Here is a 23,158-nt window from a genome sequence, read left to right as displayed (position 1 = left end):
AACTACTTTAGGTATTGGGTCATGTCATGTAGGTGGGAAAAGCAAATATCGCCGAACGTAATACCTGATGGTATGGGTGGGAAGTGTCAAACTATCCGAAGGCAATTGAAGGAACATTTCGAAGCGAAGAGCGCCCATGGTGCACCGACGTTGCCGAGCCTGCCATCGCGCAGGTCAACTTCGTCATTTTCTATCAAGAGGGTGGTGTCAGAAACCAGTTCATTGAGTGGCAGGCACGCAGGCCCACGGGAGACCGGCAGCTTCCCAGCGTCGCAAACTGCCATGTCCCTGCGACGCCATCCTCCAACCAACAGCGTCGCTCAGTCACCCCCCACTTCGTATGGAACGCCAAACTGCCACCCTAACGAGTTAATAAGTGGATCTCGGTCTGTGGCTTAGAGGCTGTTCCATTCTTCCGCCCTTCCCGTCCAACTTGAAGGAGTGAGGCATCTGACAACGGGCATACAGAAGGTCGGTCGTACGCACTGCATACATCGCTGGGGGCTAGCCACATTCTCAACTACAGACTCGGCTGCGCAGTCAGCCTGAAGGTTCAGTCGCCATGGTTCGAGCTGTTCGAGGTGAGATATCATACCTAAACTCCACTCCAAAGCGACTGCAGCTCAACGAATCCCTTTCTCAGGTGTCCTCGTCGAGTGCGACCCTGCCATCAAGTCCATTATTGTCATCATTAACAGCGAGAACAATGAGTACATCATTGAGGACTTAGACGACTCGCATCTTGTTGTGCAGGAGAACAAGGTGCAACAGCTCAAATATCTGCTTGACCAGGTCCGTCTCGTGAGCTCGGTTCTGCTGATTGCCTGTATTTACTAACATTGCGCAGCGTTTGAAGGATACGATAGTGGAGCCTGAGAGGGACTCTGACTCGGATCGCGATGTCAAGGACTAGAGAATTTGGCCATGGTGTTTTTCTTCTATTCATTCCGTGGTGGGCGACGTTCTTGGTGCAACGGTTAGACGGCATTAATAAAACTGGCCAAGTCTCCAGACCATAGATCGTCAACTCTAGCTAAGGTATATCAATGTTGTCTTCGTCCTCCCCGAGACCTTTCGGTTCATCTCACAGTTTTGCAAACCGCGGCTTGGTCTTATTGATCCCGGATAGCAGAGCAGATTTCACGTCCTCGGTTTGGAGCATCGCCGAGTTCCAGATGGCTGTGTAGCGCAGGCCTGTCATCAACGTAAGCACAGATTCAGGAATGGGGACGAAACGGATTCTTACTGTCGGCGACGGAATGGTCTCGTGCATGGTTAATCAGCTCTTTGGTGCCCTGGACAGCAACCGGACTTTTCGAGGCAACGAGCGAAGCCCAACTGATTGCGGCCGTGACGGATTCTGCCTTGCTGCCATATACGTGACTGACAAAACCCGCCGCGAGTGCCTCCTCGGCACCAAATATCCGCGCGGACAGAGAGATGTCCTTAACCCAGGATATGTTCGACACCACTTTGGGTAGCCTGCTCAGGGTTCCAATGTCTGCAGCTATGCCAATATCGACCTCCTTGACCGCCAGCTTAGTGTCTTTGGAGCAGATGCGTACGTCGGCACAGCAGGACATGTCAATGGCCAGGCCGAAGGAGATGCCGTGTAGGACGCAGATGATGGCTACCGGCATCCAGTTTGGTTAGCTGAGGCATGAGGGTTTCCAGAGAGCCGTGATACATACGTTTCTCGCATTTCTCCAGACGGGTGATGCACTCCTGAAATTCGTCGATATGGCGCCTCATGGACGTTGCCGCCCTGGCCCCGTCCCCTTTGGAACCGGAGAGGGCTCCGCCCTGGCTAGCAGCCTGTACATCTAACCCGGATGTAAAGGCCCGGTCGCCAGCTCCGGAGAAAACAACAGCTCGGACATCGGGATCGTGCGACAACTTATCAAATACCTTGCCAAGCTCAAGCCACATGGCCTCGATGAAGGCGTTCAGCTTCTGTGGCCGGTTGATTTCTACGTGTGCCACATATTCGCTGGGAGATGACACATTGAAGTGTTTGAATTGAGAATAGTCTTGCATCTTGTCTGAGAGAGCGGCTGGAGCTGAAAAGACAAATACTGAATTGCAGTGGCTAAAAAGCACGAAATATGTATTCTATGATCGGGCAGGAAAGGTTGGAGTAGGTATGTCTACTCTCCATGGCTGACACAACGGCTCGGTAAGTTGTATGGCTATGTGATGGATGGGCCGAGGCAGAGCAGGGGCCCTTACCTCGAATTTGACTGATGGTGTACATAGCGCTGGTTGGGTGACATGCCCAGTTTCATTGAAGGCAACCACTAATAACGTCCACAAGAGTACGACAAAGTGTGGTTGACCACTTGCTTACCTACCTGTTTAAAAGTGAGATCATGACATTTAGATTGCCAGAAAAAGGCAATTGTGTAACAGGAGTACGAAATAGTGGAAGTTTTACTGAAGGTATGGCAATTATCATCCGAGTTGCACATGATGCGTAACTGGGACCTCGTCGCGTACCTTAATTTGAACTGGCCAGCCACAAGTACTAGCCACCGTCCGGGGTCGTGCTTTATCGTGCAGCAAAGTCCACTTCTTATCGCCGAGCTAGCAGTCTTCTGGTTTAGAGGGTGGAATCGCTAACAAAAAAAGTCGGCAAATATCGACCCAATTGACCGACGGCCCAGTAAAAAAATATTGAAGCGTCAAGATTCAGGAACTTCTTGTCGCACGCTCTACAGTTCAAACAGCACGACGACGACAACATGGCTGCAGAAGTCGCACCCCTCCCGCAGCTCAAGCTGCCCTCTGGGCCGCTGCCATTTACTGCCGAGCAGAGATACTGGAAAACTTTCAAGAACCAGCTGAACATCCCCTCGCCCACGCAGTACCCCGTCACCCATATCACGTCCCCCTCCACCAACCTGAGCAATGCGTCTTCCTCGAACTGTGACTTGTTCGCCGTCACAACAGGCACTCGAGTGCAATTGTATTCCATTCGAACCAGGAAGCTGGTCAAGACTATCACGAGATTCGGCGACATTGCCCGGAGCGGAGATGTGCGCCGCGATGGCAGGATCATGGTTGCTGGTGATGACCAGGGGAAAATACAGGTCTTTGACGTGAACTCGCGCGCCATCCTGAAGACTTGGACCCAACACAAGCAGCCCGTTTGGACGACCAAGTTCTCTCCGGCCGACTTGACCAGCCTTATGAGCACAAGTGATGACAAAACCGTCCGGCTTTGGGATCTCCCAAGCCAAGGCAGCACATCTTCGTTCGTAGGCCATACCGATTATGTGCGCAGTGGTGCCTTCATGCCGGGAACTATGTCCAACATGATCGTGACTGGTAGTTACGATACCACTGTGAGTGATGGCCATATTATGACCCGCAGCGTCGCCCATCTACGGCTTTTGCTAACTCGGGCTTACAGGTCAAACTCTGGGATCCTCGTGCCCCCCGCGCCGCCGTAATGACCTTCAAGCACGCATCGCCCATCGAGGATGTTCTACCCCTTACGACCGGAACCACAGTTCTGGCTGCCTCCGACTCGCAAATATCGGTGCTCGATCTGGTTGCCGCTAAGCCACTCCAGATGATCTCGAACCACCAGAAGACAGTTACTTCCCTATCGCTGGCTTCGGGTGGTAGCCGTGTTGTTTCTGGTGGTCTTGACGGACATGTCAAGGTCTTTGAAACAACAGGTTGGAACGTTGTCGCTGGCGCGAAATACCCTCGCCCATCTTGGCCGTGCGCGTCATCACAACAGGAGCCAACAATGACGATCGTCATCTTGCTGTGGGCATGCAGAATGGCCAGCTCTCGATAAAAACACGACTTACTGGCCCGGAGGCTGCAAAGACCAAGGAACGCGAGGCAGAGATGGCAGCCCTGATTGCAGGAAATATTGCGCAACACGACAAGGTCAAGACGAAGAGGAAGCGTATTGGTGCAGCCCAGAGCCGCTTGGATCTTCTTGGCGAAGGTGCTGATGTCGTGATTGCTGGCAACCCTGCGAACAAGAGCCGGTCGACTAAGGAGACAGCTTGGCAGAAGGATCTCCGACGAGGTCATTTCGTGTCAGCGCTCGACCGTGTCCTCGACACCAGGTCAAAGCACTACGCACCCCTTTCTGTGCTCACCCTTCTTGTGGCTTTACGGCATCGCTCAGCGTTGCGTGAGGCTCTCGAAGGGAGGGATGAAGAGAGTGTTATGCCCGTTATGGATTGGGTTCAGAAACATATTGTCGACCCTCGATATACGAGTGTCTGCACTGATGTGGCGACACACCTCCTAGACTTATATGGCGAATACGCTGGCGAAAGCAAAGAGCTGGGAGAGGGATTCAAGACTCTATGCCGCAGAGTGAGCAAGGAAACCGGGACCGTACAGTTGACCACTGAGGTCCAGGGTATGTTGGAAACTGTGCTCGCGGGCATATAGGGGTTGATGATGGTGGACGAGTGGTGGTGTCGAGCTCCCGATTTATTTTCTGCATAGCGACAGGCGTTTAGGTCTAGGAAAAGGATACTCAGAGTTTGCTGGATGTATGTAGCTGCGGCTGATATAGATGTGTAAAAACAGCACTGATGCCTGCCTTCTTCAAACTAATGCGGCCGTTTATCAAACTATACCACACGGTTCTGCTTCCTAGACCACCCTTCTCGATGCATGCAAGTCCCGTCAGTTCCATAGTTCGCTTCCCAGCCGGTCCAATCATAACTATTTCCCGTACATTTGCCGGTACTGCTCAAAGGTCGAGTGATGCAACGCCTTAATCTTCTCGGGCCCCAATACCTCCTCCATGATAGATATGCCAGCGCAATAAGCGCAGTGCTCTGTTTGACTGCGATCAGCAATCGTCTTCAAGGGCATTACCGCACCTGTCCTACCAGCCCCTTTGGAGCTTTCCGGGTTGCTACGAGCTCCCATATCTCACGCGCGGCAGGCTAGACCTTCTCCATACACATCTTGAACCGATCGAATGCCTCTCTGGCGTAAGCACGAGAGTGGTGTTCTGTCTCAGTTATGGGCGCCCCCTTTTCATTCCTGCTGCCAAGCTCCAGCAGAGCATCGCGGATCTTCCTGAAGGCACCTGCAAAGATGTGCTGTTGCCAGGACAGCATCCTGCCGTTCTTCACCACACGGTTGAGCTCCCGGTGCAGTGTGTCGCCTTGACGGGTGAGCACTTGGTCCGGGGGCAGAGGCGGGCGAGGGTTGCTGCTTTTGGACCGTCGTGGTGGTGGCGGCTGTGAGGATTCCTTCCGGCTTCGGTGCCGGCCTCGCTGTGTCCTCTTTTTCGTCTTCTTGGGTTGGTTGACGACATGTATGTTGACCCCCTTTGAACGCCCCTGCGTGTCTTTGCTGGCATGTTGATTTGAGCGAGTGCTTCTGTCGGCAGACTTTGGCTTCGACTGCGGTCGCTGTTTATGATTAGAGCCACTGGCGTGCGTGTTTTCATTAGGCTGACGCAATGGGCGATGAGAAGCGTTGGGGCCAGAGAGCACACTGAGCGGGATATCCCCTGATGCCTTCTGGAGGTCGGCTACGACCAACATGGGCTCTTGCCTTTTGGTCGGCTCCGTGGAGTTCGGCATTGACCTGAACGTCTGTACCTCTACAAGTGTACTGGGACTCCAGGTCTGCGCAATGTCAAAGTATGCAGAGTTTCTCAGAAAAGTTCATCCAAAATTGAACCGGGTTTGCAAAGTTGAATTTAGGAGCTGATGCCTACCTATTTGCGTCGGCCATGGGTCTCTAGCAATCAAGGTGCCCAGGCAGCTTTCGATTCCTCCCAGTTCCATCTTGGCCATATCGGTTGTCAAAGGGAAGGTGCAAACTATCTTTGGTTTCGCCAAACAACCAAGGCAGTCGCGTAGGAGGTCTTTGTTGAAGGATATAATGAATTTGTGTAACACCAAGCATGTAAATATCATGTAGAACTAGGTAAATTTCTGTGTTGCTCTAAGATGCGCCAGTCCACAGATGTTCGACTGAGATCTCAATAGATAATGTGCGTTCGGCTCTCCTTCGACGCGACAGCATCCAGGTGGCCAACGAATATGTAAATAATCATCCTTCATACTCAAGGATCAACATAATCTTGTTACTGATATGCACCCAAGAACCCTTCAATACAGGCATGTTCATGCAACTGTCGTGTAAGTGCCAGTCATGCAGGAAAGTACCTACCTAGGACCACAGAGCTTTCCTGCCGATGTCACCCAACATGTTTATGTAAACGCGGCATACTTTCGGCATTGGCTCGAGGTTGCTCCAATATTATCGGGTTGGCAACAGATGTCAGTGCCGGAAAGTGGCAGGAACATTGATTTCTATCGGATCTCCGCCCCCCTCACTTGACAAACGCATCCGAAACATCCCTGCACGCCAGACACATCCATCCAGATATCCCGATCCCTATATGATACGATTGCATGTTCACTCACTCGTGGCCAAGCCCGGTGGATGCGGCCGAGGTTATCAAGGGGTTGGAGCAGTAGTTGGAGGGTGTATACAAGACGCCCCCGCAATCTCCACTATAGATAGTAATGTGGGTGGGCGGCATAGACAGGGGGAGGGGCGATTGGATCGGGTTGTCTTGCATGTATCTGACCGCAAGCTGGGGTAAACTGCCACGCCCCGATCCATCCTCATCAATATGAGCTCTCTCCTGCCCGGATGTACCTACCCAAAATCGGAGATCATGTTTGCTAACCGCTATCTGTCACCCACTCACTTCCTTTGTTGGCCATGTGGCATGCAAGGGAGTTTCAGTACGGTACTCCTCGTGGGGTTCGCGTCTGAGACCTTGAGCTTCCCCATGTCCAGTGCAGCTTGATGTAATCATACCGAATTGTCGGCCTCTTCCTCCCGATACGATAGCTGTCCCTGTCCGCATCCGCTCTGTCGGAGTGATGCGAGTCCACAATCGGTGTTGTCGACGCGATTGTCACATAGACGCTGACACGCATGGGTTTGTGTTACTCGAGCTTGGCGATGTAAGATTCTTAAAAGGACTCGCTTCCCCTGTGGAAATACGAGATACGACTATCAGCCTCTTCTCTGTTGATGCCTCTAAGCTTCAGTGGCCGCGAGAAGTATCAACGCTGAGTACTACGGGGAAGTGTTAAAGCACTATTATTGAAGTGAAAGGGAATAATCCGAGTATGGATTATAGGCTAGGGGTTGACGTCGGTGTAAGTACACACTGCCCCTAAATCTGGATAGACGAGCGGCTAAACAAAGCATAGGGAACATTTACCGATGTCTGCGTGATTACGCCTGAAGGAGAGACCATCCGTGCCAAGACACCGTCAACACCACAAGACCAAAGCATTGGTGTCAAAGATGGCATCGAGAAGGTCCGAAAGATTCTCAAGTCCAAGTACGACTGGGATGGCGAGTTCTCTTACATCCACCATGGCAGTACTGTTGGTAAGGCAAACACTCCCACAGCATCCCATCCACGGCTAACTCATGTGCTAGCGACAAACGCTATTCTCGAGTCAAAAGGAGTCAAGGCTGGGCTCATCGTGACGGCGGGATTCAAAGAGGTCCTCACCAACAGGCGATCCCAGATCCCTGGAGGCCTTGGCGGATGGATCAGCTTCGTCCCTCCGGAGCCGGTAGTCCCCCTCGAGCGAACAGTTCAGTGCACCGGCAGGATCTCAGCTACTGGCGAGGTTGCGATACCCCTTGACGAGGCAGCTCTTCGCAGAGACCTGGAAGATCTGAAACGCCAAAACCCTGAAGCCATTACCATCAGCTTACTCAACTCGTACGTAAACGATGAGCATGAGAGGGCTGTGGTGAGCATCGTTCGTGAGGAGTTCGGACCCGAGATCGATATCATTTGCTCCGCCGATGTGTTGCCCGAGGCCGGCGAGTACGAGAGAACGGTCACCGCAGCGGCCAACGCCGTGGTCAAGCCGATCGTGAAGAGATACATGGATGGTTTGCAGAAACTGTTGCTTCCAGACAGCAAGACCATCCGCATCTTGAAGAGCGACGGTGCTCTTACGAGTCTTTCCCAAGCTGGCGAACTCCCGGTCAACTTATTGATGTCGGGTCCTGCTGGTGGTGTTCAAGGAGTTGTGGACGTGATTTCTAAGCAAACACCCTACAAAAATCTCATTACTCTCGATGTAAGTGGTTTTGGAAATCATCGATCTTGGTTGAAGAGAAAATGATAAGAAGCTGACAATAGTACTGATAGATGGGTGGCACTTCAACCGATGTCGCCCTGATCGTCGATGGCAAACCTGCGCTGCGAAGAGAAACTGTCGTAGATCAGCTGACTGTCAGGGCTCCCTCGGTCGATGTACGAACTGTAGGAGCTGGCGGTGGCTCCATCGCGCGATTTACCGATCTTACAGCCAGCATGAGGGTAGGCCCCGAAAGTGCCGGGGCTAGTCCTGGACCGGCTTGCTACAAAAAAGGGGGTACAGTGCCAACTGTGACAGATGCCAACCTAGCGCTTGGCTATCTGCCAGACAAGCTGCTGGGTGGTGATTTTAAACTCGATGTCTCAGCAGCGGTATCGGCAGTCAAGTCCGTTGCTGACCAAATGGGCATCTCCGTGGAGGAGACTGCTAGTGGCATACTCGACCTCGTTAATGAGACCATGTACGGAGCGCTGCGGCAGGTCTCGGTCGAACAAGGATATGATCCGAGAGATTTCGCGCTGGTCGCCTTCGGTGGTGCTGGGCCACTTCATGCCTGTGCCATTGGCAAGCTCTTGGGTGCGTGGCCAGTTATTGTCCCGCAAGCCCCTGGCGTGCTTTGTGCGCAAGGCGATGCTACCACCAAGCTCTCCGAGGCCAAATCCATCTCATACATCAAGATGTTGTCTCGGGTCTCCCTGGACGAGCTCAAGTCGGTCCTTCAGAACTTGGAGAAGCATTGTACCGATACCATGACCAAGGCGCTTGAAGGTTCCTCGGAAAAGAAGATCGGCGTTACCTATGATGCCGATATCCGATATCACGGCCAAGCCCTCGACATCACGGTTTCTTTCACGCCCGACGAGCTTGCCAAGGGCAGAGATGAGCTATTCAAGCTGCTGGCTGTGAAGTTCAACGCCACACATGAGCTGCAGTTTGGATTCTCCATGGAGGATCTGGAGTTCGAGCTGGTGAGGCTGGGCGTCACTGCCACCGATGCCTCCTCGCCAGTAGAATTCGCGGCCATGTCTTCCGAGACGTATGGCTTGACAAGCTCCGTAGCCGAAGCCGCCGTGATCAACAAGAAGACGATAACAGTGGAGGGGAAGCAGGTCGAGGCCACCTTCTACGACCGGGCGCAGCTCAACAAAGCGGGCCTGCGACTCGACGGGCCGTGTGTCGTTTCTGAGATGGACTCGAACACCTTGATCCTCCCCGGCTTTTACGGAGAGATCGACCAGATCGGCAACATTCTGATCAGGCCGGTCGACGAGTCTGCCCTTGCCAAGACCAAGGATGTCACCAAAGAATCTGCACAGGAGGAGGTGACCAAATCTCCTCTTAATCCTACCTTGGTCGGCTCTGCGCTACAGGCGGTTCGCGTTGAGATGGACACTCTCGTCCTCCGCTGCTCGATGTCGCCCGGTATCCGTGAGCAGCAGGATGAGTTCAACGTTGTTACTAACGAGAAGGGGCAAATGCTGGTAAGGATTAGAGACTCGAACAAATGTGCTTGTGCCTGTTCGCTAACGTTTTATGATACTAGGTTGGACAATTCGGGTCTTTCATTGGTCGTAAGTGGAATACGATGGACAGAGATTGCACGCTACAAACGGTACTTTACTGACGTTCGAGGTTGCAGAATTCCTTCGCGGTTGGGAAAAGGTTGGCGGCACTATTAACGAAGGGGACATCTTCATCACCAACGACCCTTACTCCACCGAAGGAGCCATCAGCCATCTGAATGATGTGATCATCTTACTACCCATCTACTATAAGCACGAGATTGTTGGTTGGGCAGCAAACTTCGGCCATCTTTCGTAAGTCATAGTGCCCCTTTTCCTTTAGCACAACTAACATAATGTTTCAGTGATGTGGGAGGCAAAGTCCCGGGCAGTATGTGTGTTTTCTTCATCGACAATATTCGAGGACGGTGTCCAGATTCCCATATGCAAGCTCTACAAGGGAGGTGTATATAATGCCGATATCATGGATATCTTGTGCCGCAACTCGCGAATGCCGGACTGGTACCGCTCTGACATAGCGGCTTTGGTGTCCTCGTGCAAGACGGCTGGAGCTCGCGTCTGCGAGTTGGTTGACCGCTTTGGTCTCGAGTAAGTTCTTGGTTACTTGTGCTGATCAAGACTGTATGGATCCCGTGGACTAACGGCATGCATAGGATATACCAAGCTTCGTGCGAAGAATTGCTGAAACGCAACCAGATGGCCGTGTCCAAGCTGATAGAAACCCAATTCGGCGACGAGGAGGCTGTCTTCACCGACTTCATCGACGACGGTGGCAACGGCGAGTTGGGACCGTTTGCGATCAAGTGCAAGATGACCAAGGAGGACAACAAGCTGAAGTTCAACTTTGACGGCACCAGTGCCCAGAGCAACACGGCCATCAACTTCTATGTCTCGCCCACCATGTTCAAGATGTTTGTGGGGTATTACCTCCTCGCCGTCTTCGATCCCCACTGCGTGGTCAACGAAGGCTTGTACGACTTCATCGAGGTGGACTTCCCGGAGGGCTCCATCCTACGCCCGGTCCGTCCGGCGGCCTTAAGTTGCCGAACACATCTACTCGGTCGCATCATGGACGTTATCCAGGCCTTGATGGGCCAACACAACAAGGCTTACCGAGCGGCGGCTGGTTTCAGCGATTCGCCGCACTTCTTTTACTCGGGCTTCAAGCCGGACGGAGAGTGAGTTCCCTTCCGCACAGTCCTTCAGTCTGAAACCCCCGAGCTAACGAACCCGTCCAGGTATTTCCAACTCTACTCGATCGCTTTCGGCGGGGTACCTGCGCGCCCAATTGGAGACGGCCCTGACATGCATTGCCTCTTCCCCTCCATCAAGTCTGTTCCCAACGAGAGCATCGAGCTTGCTTTCCCGCTTCTGATTGAGGCCAACGAATCTCTTGCTGACACTGGCGGTGCTGGTTTCTACCGAGGGTAAGCCTCCCCCCCAATCCCCTCTTTCGTTTTCGCGTGTTTTTCTTTACTTTCTCTCCCCGGCAAAATGCTGATATTGCTTCAAATCTGTAGTGGAAATGCCCACAGAACTCGATACCGCTTCCTGAGCAGGGGCGAGTTCTCGCTACACGACGACCGCTGGTTCACCTACCCCTGGGGCATCGATGGAGGTCAGCCCGGCCAGCGTTCCAAGAAGGTCCTCTACCAATACTCCAAGTCCGAAAACCCCGAGGCCGTGTACCTGCACAGCAAGTGCGACTACATCCGCGTGGACCCGGGCGATGTCCTCGAGCACATCACGTGGGGCGGCGGCGGCCTGGGCGACCCCTTCACGCGGCCCGCCGAGAAAGTCGCGCTCGAGGTCCACCAGAAGCTGATCACGCTTGAGGGGGCCCGGAAGAACTACGGCGTCGTCGTCGACCCCGTGACCTATGACGTGCGGGCCGCGGAGACCGAGTCGCTCCGCGGGGAGCTCATGGCGAAGCACGTCGAGTACCCGAGCATCTACAACCGCGGCGGCTCGCTGGACGAGCTCCGGGCCCGGTGTCTCGAGGAGACGGGCTTGCCGGCTCCCAGGGCGCAGTGGTCGGAGGAGCCTTATGGGCCCCATGCCAATCTTCCGTATGTGAAAGAGTGGTTTAAGACGAGGAAAGCAGAAGGCGATTTCAAGGTCGAGTAAGTAGAAGAATATACCAGATCCTGTATTGTAGAGGCGATTTTATCGTAACATAAGATGTGGTATATGAGCAAGATATGTGAATAAGTCATCATCCGTAAGAAGTCTCTATCGAAGGCGCCGTTTCTATTTCTCAAATGCTGCAGAATATATCGTAAAAATGAAAAGTCCACACGGAACAGTCTACTCGTGTAAATTGAACTCGTCGATGACGCTCTTCGGCTTGACAAACGTTCCAAGGGGCTTGTAGGTCAGATGATCCATGCCGAACCCCTTGGGCCCGCCAATCTCGATGCCCCGCTCCGTCGTCCACCTCTCGCTCGCCGTGATGCCCAGTACGATGACGAGGAGGCCGTACCGGTACTCGGGTGTACCGATGGCCTCGCCGTTCTGCGCATCGATGATGGTGATGAGATCCGGGGCGACCCCGAGCACCTCGCCTTCCACATCCGTGGTTTCGCCCCCGGCGGTCTTGGATCTCGCGAACCTGATGGTCGCGATGTTCTCGTTTTTGAACGGGATCTTGACCAAGCCTTCGAACTGCGACCCCTCCACTGCTTTCGCAGAAGTAGCGTGCTCAGAGTCCTCGGCGATATCGGCGCCCTCGATGATACACTCGCCGTAGACATGGCCCATCCGCAGCGTGCGCTCGACCCCGACAATCTTGCCCTTAAACAGCACCCTGCCTGCTCCAGCCCCGCCACACTCTTCGAGGATGGTCTCGGCGACCTGGTCGACGCGATTTTGCTCCCGCGCCCGCGCCACGGCCCGGCCGATGCGCCACGATTGGCTGAGGGTGTGCTCGACGGCCCAGCGCCTGCACTCGGCGCCCGTGACGGGCGGGTCGGCCATGGCGATGGCGGAGCCCATCTGGCTTAGGGCGGCGCGGATGATGCGCTCGACGTGCATGTCCGACTTGGCCGCGGGCATGACGAGGGTGTTGCCGTTGCCGTCGGTGACGGCGATGGGCGACCAGATGGGCTGCCGCTCGTTGAAGACGACGGGCGTCGTCTGCCACTTCGTGGGGAAGGCTCTCCCCATCCAGTCGCCGTCGACGGCGGGTAGGTCCATCCCTCCCGATCCGCTGGCGCCGAGGATCATGCTCTGCAGGCCGTTGCCGCCGCCGATCTCGACCGAGATCATGTGGGTGGCGCGGCGGTCGGGGCCGCAGACCTGGTACAGCGCCTCCTGGGCCTGCAGCATGGCGTCGCCCTCGAGCTTCTCGATGCCGACCGTCGGCGAGCCGGCGCCGCCGCCGCAGCCGACCTGGGCGTCGTCGGGCAGGTCGTCCGGGCTCACGACGCGCACCACGGCCCCCTCGCGGATCATCTGGCGCAGGCGCACCATGTGGGCGTAGGGGCTGCCGCCGCCACCCGTGCCCAGGATGTAGCAGCCGGTGGCGATCCACTCGACGTCGGTCTCGCTGACGTACCAGACGCGGTTCCGCACGTGCGGCCGGTACGTGGAGATGTCGATTCCTTGCTTGTCTGTCGTCCTGTTGTCGCTGTTGGTTGATTTGGCTGACTTCTCGTACTCTTGCATATTGTTGTTGTCGTCCACCTCGTCATTTTGCTCTTCCAATGGTTGCGTGTTGGCGAGATCTGCTCGTGAGAAATCACAGTCGCCGGCAGCGCGGACTATGAAACGCGTCTTGTGTTCGATATACTTTTTTCATGTTAGTGTGTAGACCAAAAAAGAGGTTTAATGGTTTCAAGAGATGTACCTGAAGCGGGAAGCTCTCCTTTTCCACGATCTTGACCGTAGACCGCAAAGCCCCAGCCTCCACTGTCCTCTCAATGGCATCATCGCAGATTTCATCGAGCAGCTGCTGCGTCGTCTTGGACTCGGTAGACTTGACTGTGTCGACCACGGCACTGACCCTGGCCATGGCGGCCCCAACCGCGTTGGCGACTTCGGCGTACTTGGGTTTTATGACCCGACTCGCCCCTTTTAGCTGGTCGGGGGCAATGATGGCGCCACCGCCCACCAGTAGCACCGGCAAGTCGTCGGGCGACGTCTTCATGGTGTCAATGATCTTCTCCAGCTTGCGTGTCACGATCGCTTTGAACTGCGAACCTCGCTCTCCGGTTAGAACGCCCTCTGCCAGCTCCCTTCGACCGAGTCCGAGTCCGGGATTGACCAAAGCTGTGCAGTCGGTCGCTGTGAGTATCTTGCCGCCGAAGATGAGCGCTTCTTCCGTCAGCTTGTAGCCGACACTGTCGGGCCCTACCGTCATGGTATCTTGGTTTCGGACTATGGACCCGCCGCCGAGGCCGATGCTTTTGATGTCCGGGCACGAGAAGTTCATCCGGACCCCGGCCAGGTCACTATAAGCTGCCTGTTGCCGCGGGAAGCCGTTGGCTAGTAGCAGGCCAACGTCCGTAGTAGTGCCACCGATATCTACCACCATTATATTCTCGCTCGGTTCCCCCTGTATCAGGAATGCTGCGCCTCTCATGCTGTTTGTTGGTCCGCTGGAGAATGTTCTGATGGGCAGCTTTGCCGCCATCTCCCCGGATAAAATAGTGCCATCGTTCTGGGTGATGAAGACTGGACATTGCAGTCCCAAAGCCCTGACTGGATCTTGGAAGGACCGGATAGTCCTTCTTGCTATAGAAGCTGTCAACACTCCGCAACCGGATGGTGTGTACATAGGAGTCATGTAGACCTACCGAAAGATAAGATTGATGCATTCAGAATCGCCGCATTCTCACGCTCCATGAAACCCAAGTTGGCCACCTGCTTCGACAGCACCACGTCGCAGCCCGGGATCTCGGCCTGGATAATCTCGGCCGCCCGCTCCTCCTGCCGCTCGACGGTGTCTATGGGACTGAAGACGCCAACAACCACAACGCTGCGGATCCCCTTGTCCCGGATGAGGGCGCACTGTTCGCGGATCTCAGCCGGGTCGAGGTCGGCGATCAAATGGCCGTCGACCTCGAGCCCTCCCTGCAGGCGCGCCCAGTGGCCCAGCACCAGCTCGCGCATATCGGCGCGCCAGTCGATGCAGGGCGTCGCGTGCTTGGCGAAAGGCCCGCAGAGCCGCAGCACGGCGACCCGCGCCAGCCGGGCCGGGTCGCGCTCCACGACGGCGTTGACAAAGTGCGTCGTGCCGACCGTCACGCTGGCGACCTGCTCGGGCCGGACGGGCGGGTCTGCCTGGGCCAGCAGGGCGGCGAGGGCGTCGGCGATGGCGCGGCCCGGGTTCGTCGTCGTGGGCGCCTTGTGCGAGGCGAGGATGCCCTTGTCGGGCTCCGAGGCGCGCGTCGGGTCCAGGATCACGCCGTCTGTGTTGGTGCCGCCCACGTCGACGCCGATGCGCAGGATCTTGGCCATGGCCATGTTTTGGTTGGGGTTGGCGGGATTGGGGGTGGTCTTCTTAGATGGCCCACGACCGGCGAACGAGGGTGAAGTGAGGAAAGGAGGTGGTATATATTTTACTTTGGCTTGGTACTGCCCGTTGATGCTCCCGTCAGATCGAATGTCCTAAAAATAGCCGTGTCGGTCATATCGGGTAACAGGCTGGTGTCGGGACCGAACCAAGAAGCCGATGACGGAGCCGTGTGGAACCCATGAAACCGGATCTGATAAGATAATCGTTTCTTTGGGTTCCATACTGTGATGGCCAAGGACACTAAAATAGCTCCCTTCTTCATCTTGAATGACATCGGCTATGCATCCCGAGATTTGGTATATTCGTAACCTTACGGTCAATATATTGACGCTAATCTCGTACCCATCAGGTGATAACGTTGCCAAGACATCGAAATGCTGCAATGGTTAGAGATTATCAGTAGTACTTGAGATAAGAGAAGAGAGGAATAGGGCGACAAACGGCTAATACGGCAAACCTGAGTCGTCGGCGCTAACGTTTTGAGGAGGTTCGATGGCATTTTGACAATTAAACTTCCATCGTTCCACGCAACTTGTCTACCAAATCCCCTCAATGGCCCTCAGGGTTGTGCGTGTGGCGGGGGCACATGATGCAAAGACCACGGCCATTCCCGAGTCCTTCTATGTCGAAGGCTTCTAGTCGACTTGGGTGAGTTCGAGGCTACATAAGGGCGCCGTTGTTCGACATTCTAGAAGGCCTCTAGAAGGAATTTTTGTTTCTATTCCCCAAACGAACGAACAACAGCTTCTTCCACTGTACTTTGCCGGTTACGCTATAATTCATGGCTGCGCAACCATCGCCGCCGTTTGTAACCGCCGTCACCATCAAGCCGTTACTAAGTACAGCGCCCACCACCCCCCGCCATTCTTCCAAGATGAAGCGCAGGCAATCGAGCTTTCCGGTCCTCCGTTTCGCGGCGGCCGCTTTCGTCGCGGCATCGACGACCGTCCATGCAAGTACAACTGCGTCTGATGGCAGAGTAGAAGCCACCAACTCATCAAGCTCGAAAGAAGTGGCGCCTCTCCCTTCACTTACAAACAAGAACACCACATCCCTAATCCACAACGATTCCTCCCCCTCGTGCTCCAGAGAGTGATAAAGGGGCGGCGGATGACGAATCGGAGACGGCGGACCTAGAGGACAACGACATTTCCGAGGTCGATCAGGAGCCCAATGAGCTGTGGGAAAACGAGTCCGGCATCGTCTACGGCGGCTTCGGGTGGCGGCACGACAAGCGCGGGGGCGAAGGGGGAGGAGGAGGAGCACCAGCTGGAGGTGGATCCAGGGGGGGACCAGGTGGCATCATTGTCTTGCCACCTCCTTATATCTCCGGTGGACATTACCCCAAAACGAGCGGTGGCGCGGGTCGTTCTCGTCCATTTGGCTTCCTCCGTGGCTGAACTCCCATTAACATCTCGAAAGAAGTATGCATGTTTATCGAGAATATTCGGGAGGCTTCTGGAGTTCAAGAGGACATGGAGGGCTTGGGAGATTCCGATGGCAAATGTCAGTCCCCTCGCGCTATAAAACCAACGATTATCAGGTCATGCTTTAAATCAGTCACAATTCAGCATTATACCATACATTTAAACTACCAATTCTCGCCATACATACTAGAAAGTACACACCGACATCAAGACATATATAAAATTCGCAAACTCCTGAAACTGTCCAGAAAGGCTAATTATTTTCTGTCTATATGATGTAGCTACTCGCGGACGATTCCCTCGATGTAATCAAGAACCCCATTGGAGTTACTTGTGAGAGTCGGATAGTTTTCGAGCGTCAAAAGCGCCTCGATCTCAGCCACGTCAGGAATGGGCTTCCGCTCGTACGTCACAGGCCCATCGCTGATTGAATGCGGGATGAACCAAGACTTGTTCGCCGTGATCTTCCTCGTGTCCTCGCGGATGCCCATACCCGCCGGCTCGCCATCTACGAACCACAGCCCGAGCACGGGGTAGTAAGTGGTAGTAGCAAGCGCATCCTCATCCTCATCCTCGTTTTCCTCCTCCTGCGGCAGCCCCAACTCCCGGCCGTCCCGGAACGCGGGCAGTACCGCCAGCTCTTGCACCACGTACCCCTCCTTGCCGTACTGCCCCGTCGGCGTGTCGTCGAGGACCCGCCCGTCGCGGTGCAGCGTGACGTCGGAGCCCTCGCGCGCGAGCAGCGGCTTCCGTGCGTACCTCGTCAGCGACGCCGGGGCCTCCCCCTCAAAGTACGTCGGCAGCAGCCACTTGGACCGCGGGTCGTCCCGGAACAGCTCCCATAAGACCGCGAAGAGTCCCTTGTTGCTCCAGAGCATCTTGTACGGTGCCTCGATCCACACGGTCCCTCCCGTGTAACTGTTCTCGTCGTCGACGTGTGGCAGTAGTAGGGAGTCGCCGCCGCCGCCGCCGCGCTCCATGTCGCGGAAGCAGGCCTCGCCGAAGGGCTGCTGCACCATCCACTCCCACGGGTACAGCTTGAAGACGACGTCGATATGCCGGCCCTTGTGGTCGTAGAAGCGGCCGTCGTGCTTGGACCGGCCGATCTGGTCCATGAAGATGGGCTCGGCGCGGTAGCCGGCCTGCTCGCACGTCGCCATCAGCAGCGTCGTGTTCATGGCGTCCTCGCCCGAGGCCTCGCCGCGGCTGGCGGCGAAGTGCACGACGGCCGGTTTGCTTAGCGTCTTTTGTTCGATGAGGGCCAGGTTGCGCAGCCAGGCCGCCACGAGCCGCTCCGTCAGCGAATTGAACTGGTCGCGCCCGTGGCCCGTCTGCTCGAGCCACTGCCACTGGACGGCGGCGGCCTCGACGAGCGACGTGGGCGTGTCGGCGTTGAACTCGTAGAACTTGGGCACTCGCAGCGACGGGTCCGGGTGGTCCAGCCCCCCGAAGCAGACATCGAACCGGCCGTAGACGCTGCCCCAGGCCGGCTCGCGCGCCCACGACGCCGCGATCTGTTTCAGGCAGAAGGCGGGGATCGCCAGCTTGGCCGTCACGATATCGGGGTGCGCGACCAGGTAGTCGGCCGCCTCGCAGCACATGGCGAAGACGTCCTGGCCCGCCGTCTCAAGCAGGGCGATCTCCGCGCTCGTGAAGGAGTAGTAGCGGTTGTCGGGCCAGTAGGGGTCTTCTCCGTCTGCTGCTGACGGCTCGTTGCCGTAGACCAGCCCCTGACTCTGCACGAGGCGGGTCGCGTTGGGCCTCTTCTCGACCTGGATGCGACGCATGTTGTTTAGTTTTACTTCTTTCTTATTTGAGTAAGTTGATTCAGCTCATTGGCTAACTAGGCCCCTTGCCCCAAGGGGGGTTTATGAATTGTTCGTTGCCATTTTTCATCTCCTATTACTACCCTTCATGTCTATGGTAGCTATTTTATTAGGTTCCGTAGAAACACTTAATCGCCAAAGTTTACTGATCAGGTCGATGTATAGCGACAAGGTTCTGATGGGCTACTTTAGATCGAGTAGTGTGTATGTGCCTCAATTATACTCTTGGTTTACCCAAAATCTTGCGCTGCTCTATAGCCTCCACTCCTTGAAGAGCTTCAAGGCATAGCATGTCTTATGTCGGACAAAACTTGCCAGTGTCTTTCTTACATCATAGGCAGAGCTACGACACAATCCGGCACAGCGTAGCTCCGGCCCCTGAATACAACATAGCACAGGCCTTGATCCAGACCGGTGCAACCTCGTGGCAGCCCTCTGAGGCAGCAGCGATCAATGGGACCACGCCTTATCTCTTGCGCATGTTCTTTGTGGCTTGAGGAGACGGCCTCATCCGTATGGATGCCGCTTCATTCTAGACCCATTCCTAGGCTGTGCGTGTGTGTGGCTGTAAACAGCGCCGCCTGTCAATAAGTCAATAACGTTGGCATTAGAGGCCCAGCTGAAAAGGTAGCTTCCAGGTGCAGGTTAGAGTCAATCTGGTCGGCATTGTCTGGCGCTGAACTACTCCGTGACGTACTGACCTTAGATGATCTGCTTTCGGCTGCACTTGGCAGGTATTGGCCGTGTAAACCTGCTGTCCCTGGTGCCAGTTTCTGTGCAAGCCGGTGTACTCTTTCTTGTGGAGGCAGCTCGGGTAAAGTGGCGCCGCCAGTCGTGATAGCGAACATGTCCCAGACCCATGCCAATAGTTTATTTCTCTACTCCCATCTCTGATATCTTTTAGAATGTTTGAACCATGTTTGCAACGTGAAGGTATAGCCGACGAAGGTGTCACGGAAGCCGACGCGGTGGAAACCCCTATTCCACTCAAAACATTAGCTGACACGTGAGAAACAGCATGTGCGTTGTCTGGGCTGGGCTCGTCCGCATGTTGATTTGCTAATCGAAGACCCAATCTTCAAAGAAAGCGACACGATTCCAGGCTCTAGAGACTGTGGCGGCTCAATATGACCTGATCTTGGACGCTCTTATCTGCTGGCCAGTACTATTACTATTGATCATGACCTGATAGCTAGATGCGGCCACGTGGGACTCGTAACGGTCGACGGGTGGGCATGTAGCGTGCCATGGCGTGTTTTCCGGGGGAGGTTCTAGAAGGCCAGCCTTGAGAGCAAACCGTTACATAGCAATATCAGTCAATCAGTCAGCCCGAGCAGGGATGGGACGGGGTTGGACGTGGGAGAGCATTTCGTTTCGAGCTGGCTGAAAACCCCCCATCCCGGAGCACAAACAACATGATTAATAACAGCGGTGGTCCATGATCTTCGCAGATCCCTCGCCAGACCGCCCGCCACATAGCCAGCCTCCAGCCCTCCTTCGGCGCAAGTAGGAAGATTGAATGAAGTCAGGATCAACTGGAACGTTGCCTCCGCGATTATCTATCTCCATGTTTAGAGCTACGAACAATAGACTCCCTTCCTTGTCTCGGCCATTTGTAGTTCGCTTCTCGCCAAACAAGCGTGGTGTGGCGTGCCTATCAATTGTCCGAGCTGTCTGCCTTCGCTGATAACCCCTTTTCTGATTGCACCATGTCTCGAAAAGAAAAGCCCTATCACGCGAGCGGGGCGCGGCAGAATGGGCTTTGGGACTATTGTCTGTCTGTGTGCGTTTTTCTTTCGGGTTGACGAACCCCCCCCCCCTCCGATCATCTATGAGAGCGGTTATTGCTTTTTTTTTTTTTTTTTTTTTTCTTCCTTCGTCCCTTTTCCTCCCTTGCGTTCTCGGCACATCACAATTGGGAGCAAGGGGAGAGGTCGGTGCGATGAGATGTCGTCGGATAAAGGTCCAAAAAAGAACCAAGCAAAATACATACTTCCTTCAGCGGGGCGGACGATACCGGTGGGAGGGAAACAGCGTGCAGTAGTGGCTGGCCTTTGGCGACCCAATCAGGGTCTTGTGTCACCCCTCCTCGAAGGGGGGGTAACAAGCGAACGTCGATCGGCAAGGCCCGTCATAATGTGACAAGGCCCCGGAGACAAGACCCCGGTGAGACGATGGCCTTTCGTGGAATAGTCTCTCCCCCTCTTGGGGAAAAGCCTCCGTGGGATGTGTGCGTGCGTGCGTGCGTTCCCGGATAGGGCCTTTGCTTCTTGCTGTTTTCTTCATCGGCCGGTTGGCGTCGCTGGGTCGCTGCAGCCACCCGGATGACGATGGCCGAATAGAAAGTTAGACCCGCCGTGGTTTGTGCGATGGGGGTCAGGAATGGGGAGGAGGAGAGAGACTAGGAAGGGAAAGGTACACGACAGCGCCCCTTCCCCCTTTCCGTCCCTCACGTCCCTCGTCCCTCGTCCCTCGTACCCTTGTCACGGACGCACGCTAGGATCACGCCGGATCAGAGCCGGCGGCTGCGGTGCGCGGTGGGAAATGTGACGAGTCGACAGCCAGCATATGCAAGTCAACCGCAGAGGGGATTAGCAGCAGCGGGCGGGATGCAATGCTGCAATGCAGAAACGCATCATCCCGGTCTGCCTTCCCGCCGCTGGCAGCAATCTATCTGCGTCGACCGGTTGCTGCAGCTGTCGTCGACGCATCGTCGCTCGTGTCCCTTCACGACGCCTGCCGTCGACAAACCCAGGAAGTTTCATCGTGATGATGTATACGTATAGCCAGGCGAGCACGGGGGAGAACTAAATCCAGTATCACATGCTCCATAAGGACTTACTCCCCCTGTTTGTTTGCTGGCCGGTGCGACTAGAAGCCTTCTAGCGGCCCGTATAGAAGAAACTCTTCTGTGGCACCCTGCCATGGTTCAAGGGTTATTCTCCTGCTTTCTCATGGCGTCTTGTCACACCCGAGGAAGCACGTTGGAAGGAGCGTAATCGGGGCTGACGACGAGAGCGAGAGCGCTCGCGCAAGGGCCCTTCTCAGCACTGTCGAGAGAGAGCGAGCAGCTCGTTCTGGCATAGCTCCTGACCGCCGTTGATTCATCCTGCACGAGTGCATCTGGCAATATTGTGGCTTACCGGCACCCGACAAGGAGGAATAGTGCCTGCCTGCCTGCCCACGTTCGTCCGGTTCCCTGGACACGGCGGTACGTACCTTCACAGAGTGGTCGGTCGATGGACGGTCCCCCCGTCGGATCATCATGGGATTGGGCTATTATCGAGTACAGCTTACGAGTTCGAGCGAGGAGGAACTCGGTGAGCGCCTCGAGCGAGAAGGGAAAGGATGATCTAAGGGGATGCACATCGCAACCGAGCCCGTCGTAAACTATATAAGGATCGATCTCTCCCCCGGGGTTTCCGTGATATTTCTCCAGCATCCCCAAGAAGATCATCGCCTACATTCCAGTACCAAGAAACATCAAGACCCTCAAAGCTTGCTAGCTTAAACCACGTTTACAACTTCTTCCCCTTTCAAAGATGGCCAACCACTCCTCAAGCAAGTCCTCCTCGGACAAGAAGTCAAAGCCAAAACGTAAGCATCGTCAAGTAGCCTAGTACTCCCGTTCGTCCCCGTCCGTCTCTAACATTGCTGGCCCAAACAAGACCCGAAGCCTTCTCAGGCTCCGTACAATGCCGCCGATGCATGGATACAAGAGCAATCCACCGGAGGGCCCTGGGATGCTGTCGATGGCGTGAACGCCAGCCAGTGGGACACTCCCGGCTACTGCACCTCTCAGCATCCCGACTCCCTGGTGGCGACTCAGGGCTCGGTCAAACACCACAAGAAGAAGGATCATAAGTCGAGCGGAAAGAAATAGTGGTTGTTTCCTCCAGGCCCTAGGCTCAACGCTCTTTACGAGGGGGAGGGGGTGCCGCAAAGGCATCTATCTGGCCATGCGGCTTACGGGGTGGGCAATCTCTGTTTTGGTAGCAACACAAGATGGTTACGGGTTTCGGTGTTTCCTTCTGCGGGATCGATAGTTCTGGAGCACCCGAGATAAAGGTGCTTCACAGGAGTTGTATTTTTAAGCCCAAAATGTCTTTGGTTATCTAGTGTTGTAGTCTATCCACTACAGTATCGCTCTATCTTCCTTTAACCCGAGGCAGTACGTGGTGGTACGTAGCCATTCTCTGTACCTGTGCCTGGTCCAGAGGACGTTCGAGCTGAGTTTCGAGTGTAAGTCACAACGATTCAATATATTTGAAACCCAGCAGTCGGACGCAATGAGCGGACTTGGCGAGGGCGGAGGGTTGGACTCTCACGAGACCAAAGCCATGATTGAGGCATGTCCAAGTGCCGGCCGGCGACCTGTAATGAACCCATTGAATAAAGTCATCAAGGTTGGGTACACAGCCATCTTGTGTGTCTATGGGTTACTAGTCGGTCCCTGACCGGCGGGTTGTATCACCTTGACAGACCGCCGTGAGAATGGGATTCAGGTCTTACTACATGTAATCATCGACAGTTGGTCGAATCGCGAGCTGCTGGGTGCCTGCCGACGAATCATTTTCTATAAGGCAACCTATTGATGGAAATTGTTTCGGTACACAAATAGACAGCCTTATAACTTTTGGTTGGGCGTTGAAGCCAGCTAGGTAAGCATGTCCTGAAAATTGCCTAATGAAGTAATGTGTCAGATGTGTTACCCAAG

At 55.0% G+C, this 23,158-nt stretch overlaps 9 protein-coding genes across 9 annotated transcripts; 5 read left to right on the top strand and 4 right to left on the bottom strand.

Moving 5' to 3' along the window:
* Positions 1-562: 562 nt before the first annotated feature.
* Positions 563-913, top strand: PG985_015459 (rna polymerase ii transcription factor b subunit 5 protein; the record flags this gene model as incomplete). Its single annotated transcript, XM_066835225.1, has 3 exons — positions 563-581; positions 644-792; positions 848-913. 3 exons carry the CDS (start codon positions 563-565, stop codon positions 911-913), a joined length of 234 nt encoding a protein of 77 aa, XP_066676428.1.
* A 171-nt stretch (positions 914-1,084) lies between these two features.
* Positions 1,085-2,037, bottom strand: PG985_015458 (uncharacterized protein; the record flags this gene model as incomplete). The annotated part of the gene is made up of 3 exons (XM_066835224.1): positions 1,085-1,179; positions 1,247-1,630; positions 1,692-2,037. The coding sequence occupies 3 exons, from the start codon at positions 2,035-2,037 to the stop codon at positions 1,085-1,087; spliced, it is 825 nt and encodes a 274-aa protein (XP_066676427.1).
* Positions 2,038-2,741: 704 nt separating this feature from the next.
* PG985_015457 (uncharacterized protein) lies at positions 2,742-4,422 on the top strand (the record flags this gene model as incomplete). Its single annotated transcript, XM_066835223.1, has 3 exons — positions 2,742-3,344; positions 3,413-3,683; positions 3,749-4,422. 3 exons carry the CDS (start codon positions 2,742-2,744, stop codon positions 4,420-4,422), a joined length of 1,548 nt encoding a protein of 515 aa, XP_066676426.1.
* A 506-nt stretch (positions 4,423-4,928) lies between these two features.
* On the bottom strand, positions 4,929-5,783 carry PG985_015456 (uncharacterized protein; the record flags this gene model as incomplete). The annotated part of the gene is made up of 3 exons (XM_066835222.1): positions 4,929-5,421; positions 5,489-5,621; positions 5,714-5,783. The coding sequence occupies 3 exons, from the start codon at positions 5,781-5,783 to the stop codon at positions 4,929-4,931; spliced, it is 696 nt and encodes a 231-aa protein (XP_066676425.1).
* Positions 5,784-7,148: 1,365 nt separating this feature from the next.
* PG985_015455 (hydantoin utilization protein A) lies at positions 7,149-11,797 on the top strand (the record flags this gene model as incomplete). Its single annotated transcript, XM_066835221.1, has 10 exons — positions 7,149-7,178; positions 7,233-7,416; positions 7,468-8,126; positions 8,198-9,628; positions 9,741-9,893; positions 9,946-9,964; positions 10,015-10,258; positions 10,324-10,848; positions 10,909-11,097; positions 11,191-11,797. 10 exons carry the CDS (start codon positions 7,149-7,151, stop codon positions 11,795-11,797), a joined length of 4,041 nt encoding a protein of 1,346 aa, XP_066676424.1.
* Positions 11,798-11,977: 180 nt separating this feature from the next.
* On the bottom strand, positions 11,978-15,136 carry PG985_015454 (uncharacterized protein; the record flags this gene model as incomplete). The annotated part of the gene is made up of 3 exons (XM_066835220.1): positions 11,978-13,459; positions 13,518-14,404; positions 14,467-15,136. 3 exons carry the CDS (start codon positions 15,134-15,136, stop codon positions 11,978-11,980), a joined length of 3,039 nt encoding a protein of 1,012 aa, XP_066676423.1.
* A 926-nt stretch (positions 15,137-16,062) lies between these two features.
* Positions 16,063-16,588, top strand: PG985_015453 (uncharacterized protein; the record flags this gene model as incomplete). The annotated part of the gene is made up of 2 exons (XM_066835219.1): positions 16,063-16,144; positions 16,278-16,588. The coding sequence occupies 2 exons, from the start codon at positions 16,063-16,065 to the stop codon at positions 16,586-16,588; spliced, it is 393 nt and encodes a 130-aa protein (XP_066676422.1).
* Positions 16,589-16,896: 308 nt separating this feature from the next.
* On the bottom strand, positions 16,897-18,402 carry PG985_015452 (glutathionylspermidine synthase; the record flags this gene model as incomplete). Its single annotated transcript, XM_066835218.1, has 1 exon — positions 16,897-18,402. The coding sequence occupies one exon, from the start codon at positions 18,400-18,402 to the stop codon at positions 16,897-16,899; it is 1,506 nt and encodes a 501-aa protein (XP_066676421.1).
* Positions 18,403-21,983: 3,581 nt separating this feature from the next.
* Positions 21,984-22,324, top strand: PG985_015451 (uncharacterized protein; the record flags this gene model as incomplete). The annotated part of the gene is made up of 2 exons (XM_066835217.1): positions 21,984-22,038; positions 22,110-22,324. The coding sequence occupies 2 exons, from the start codon at positions 21,984-21,986 to the stop codon at positions 22,322-22,324; spliced, it is 270 nt and encodes an 89-aa protein (XP_066676420.1).
* Positions 22,325-23,158: the final 834 nt, after the last annotated feature.

Source organism: Apiospora marii (genome assembly GCF_038362585.1).
Source record: "Apiospora marii strain CBS 49790 chromosome Unknown utg000013l_segment0_segment0, whole genome shotgun sequence".
Lineage (NCBI taxonomy): Eukaryota > Fungi > Ascomycota > Sordariomycetes > Amphisphaeriales > Apiosporaceae > Apiospora > Apiospora marii.
The sequence above is the reverse complement of the archived record's forward strand: the minus strand, read 5'-3'. Positions and strand labels throughout refer to the sequence as shown.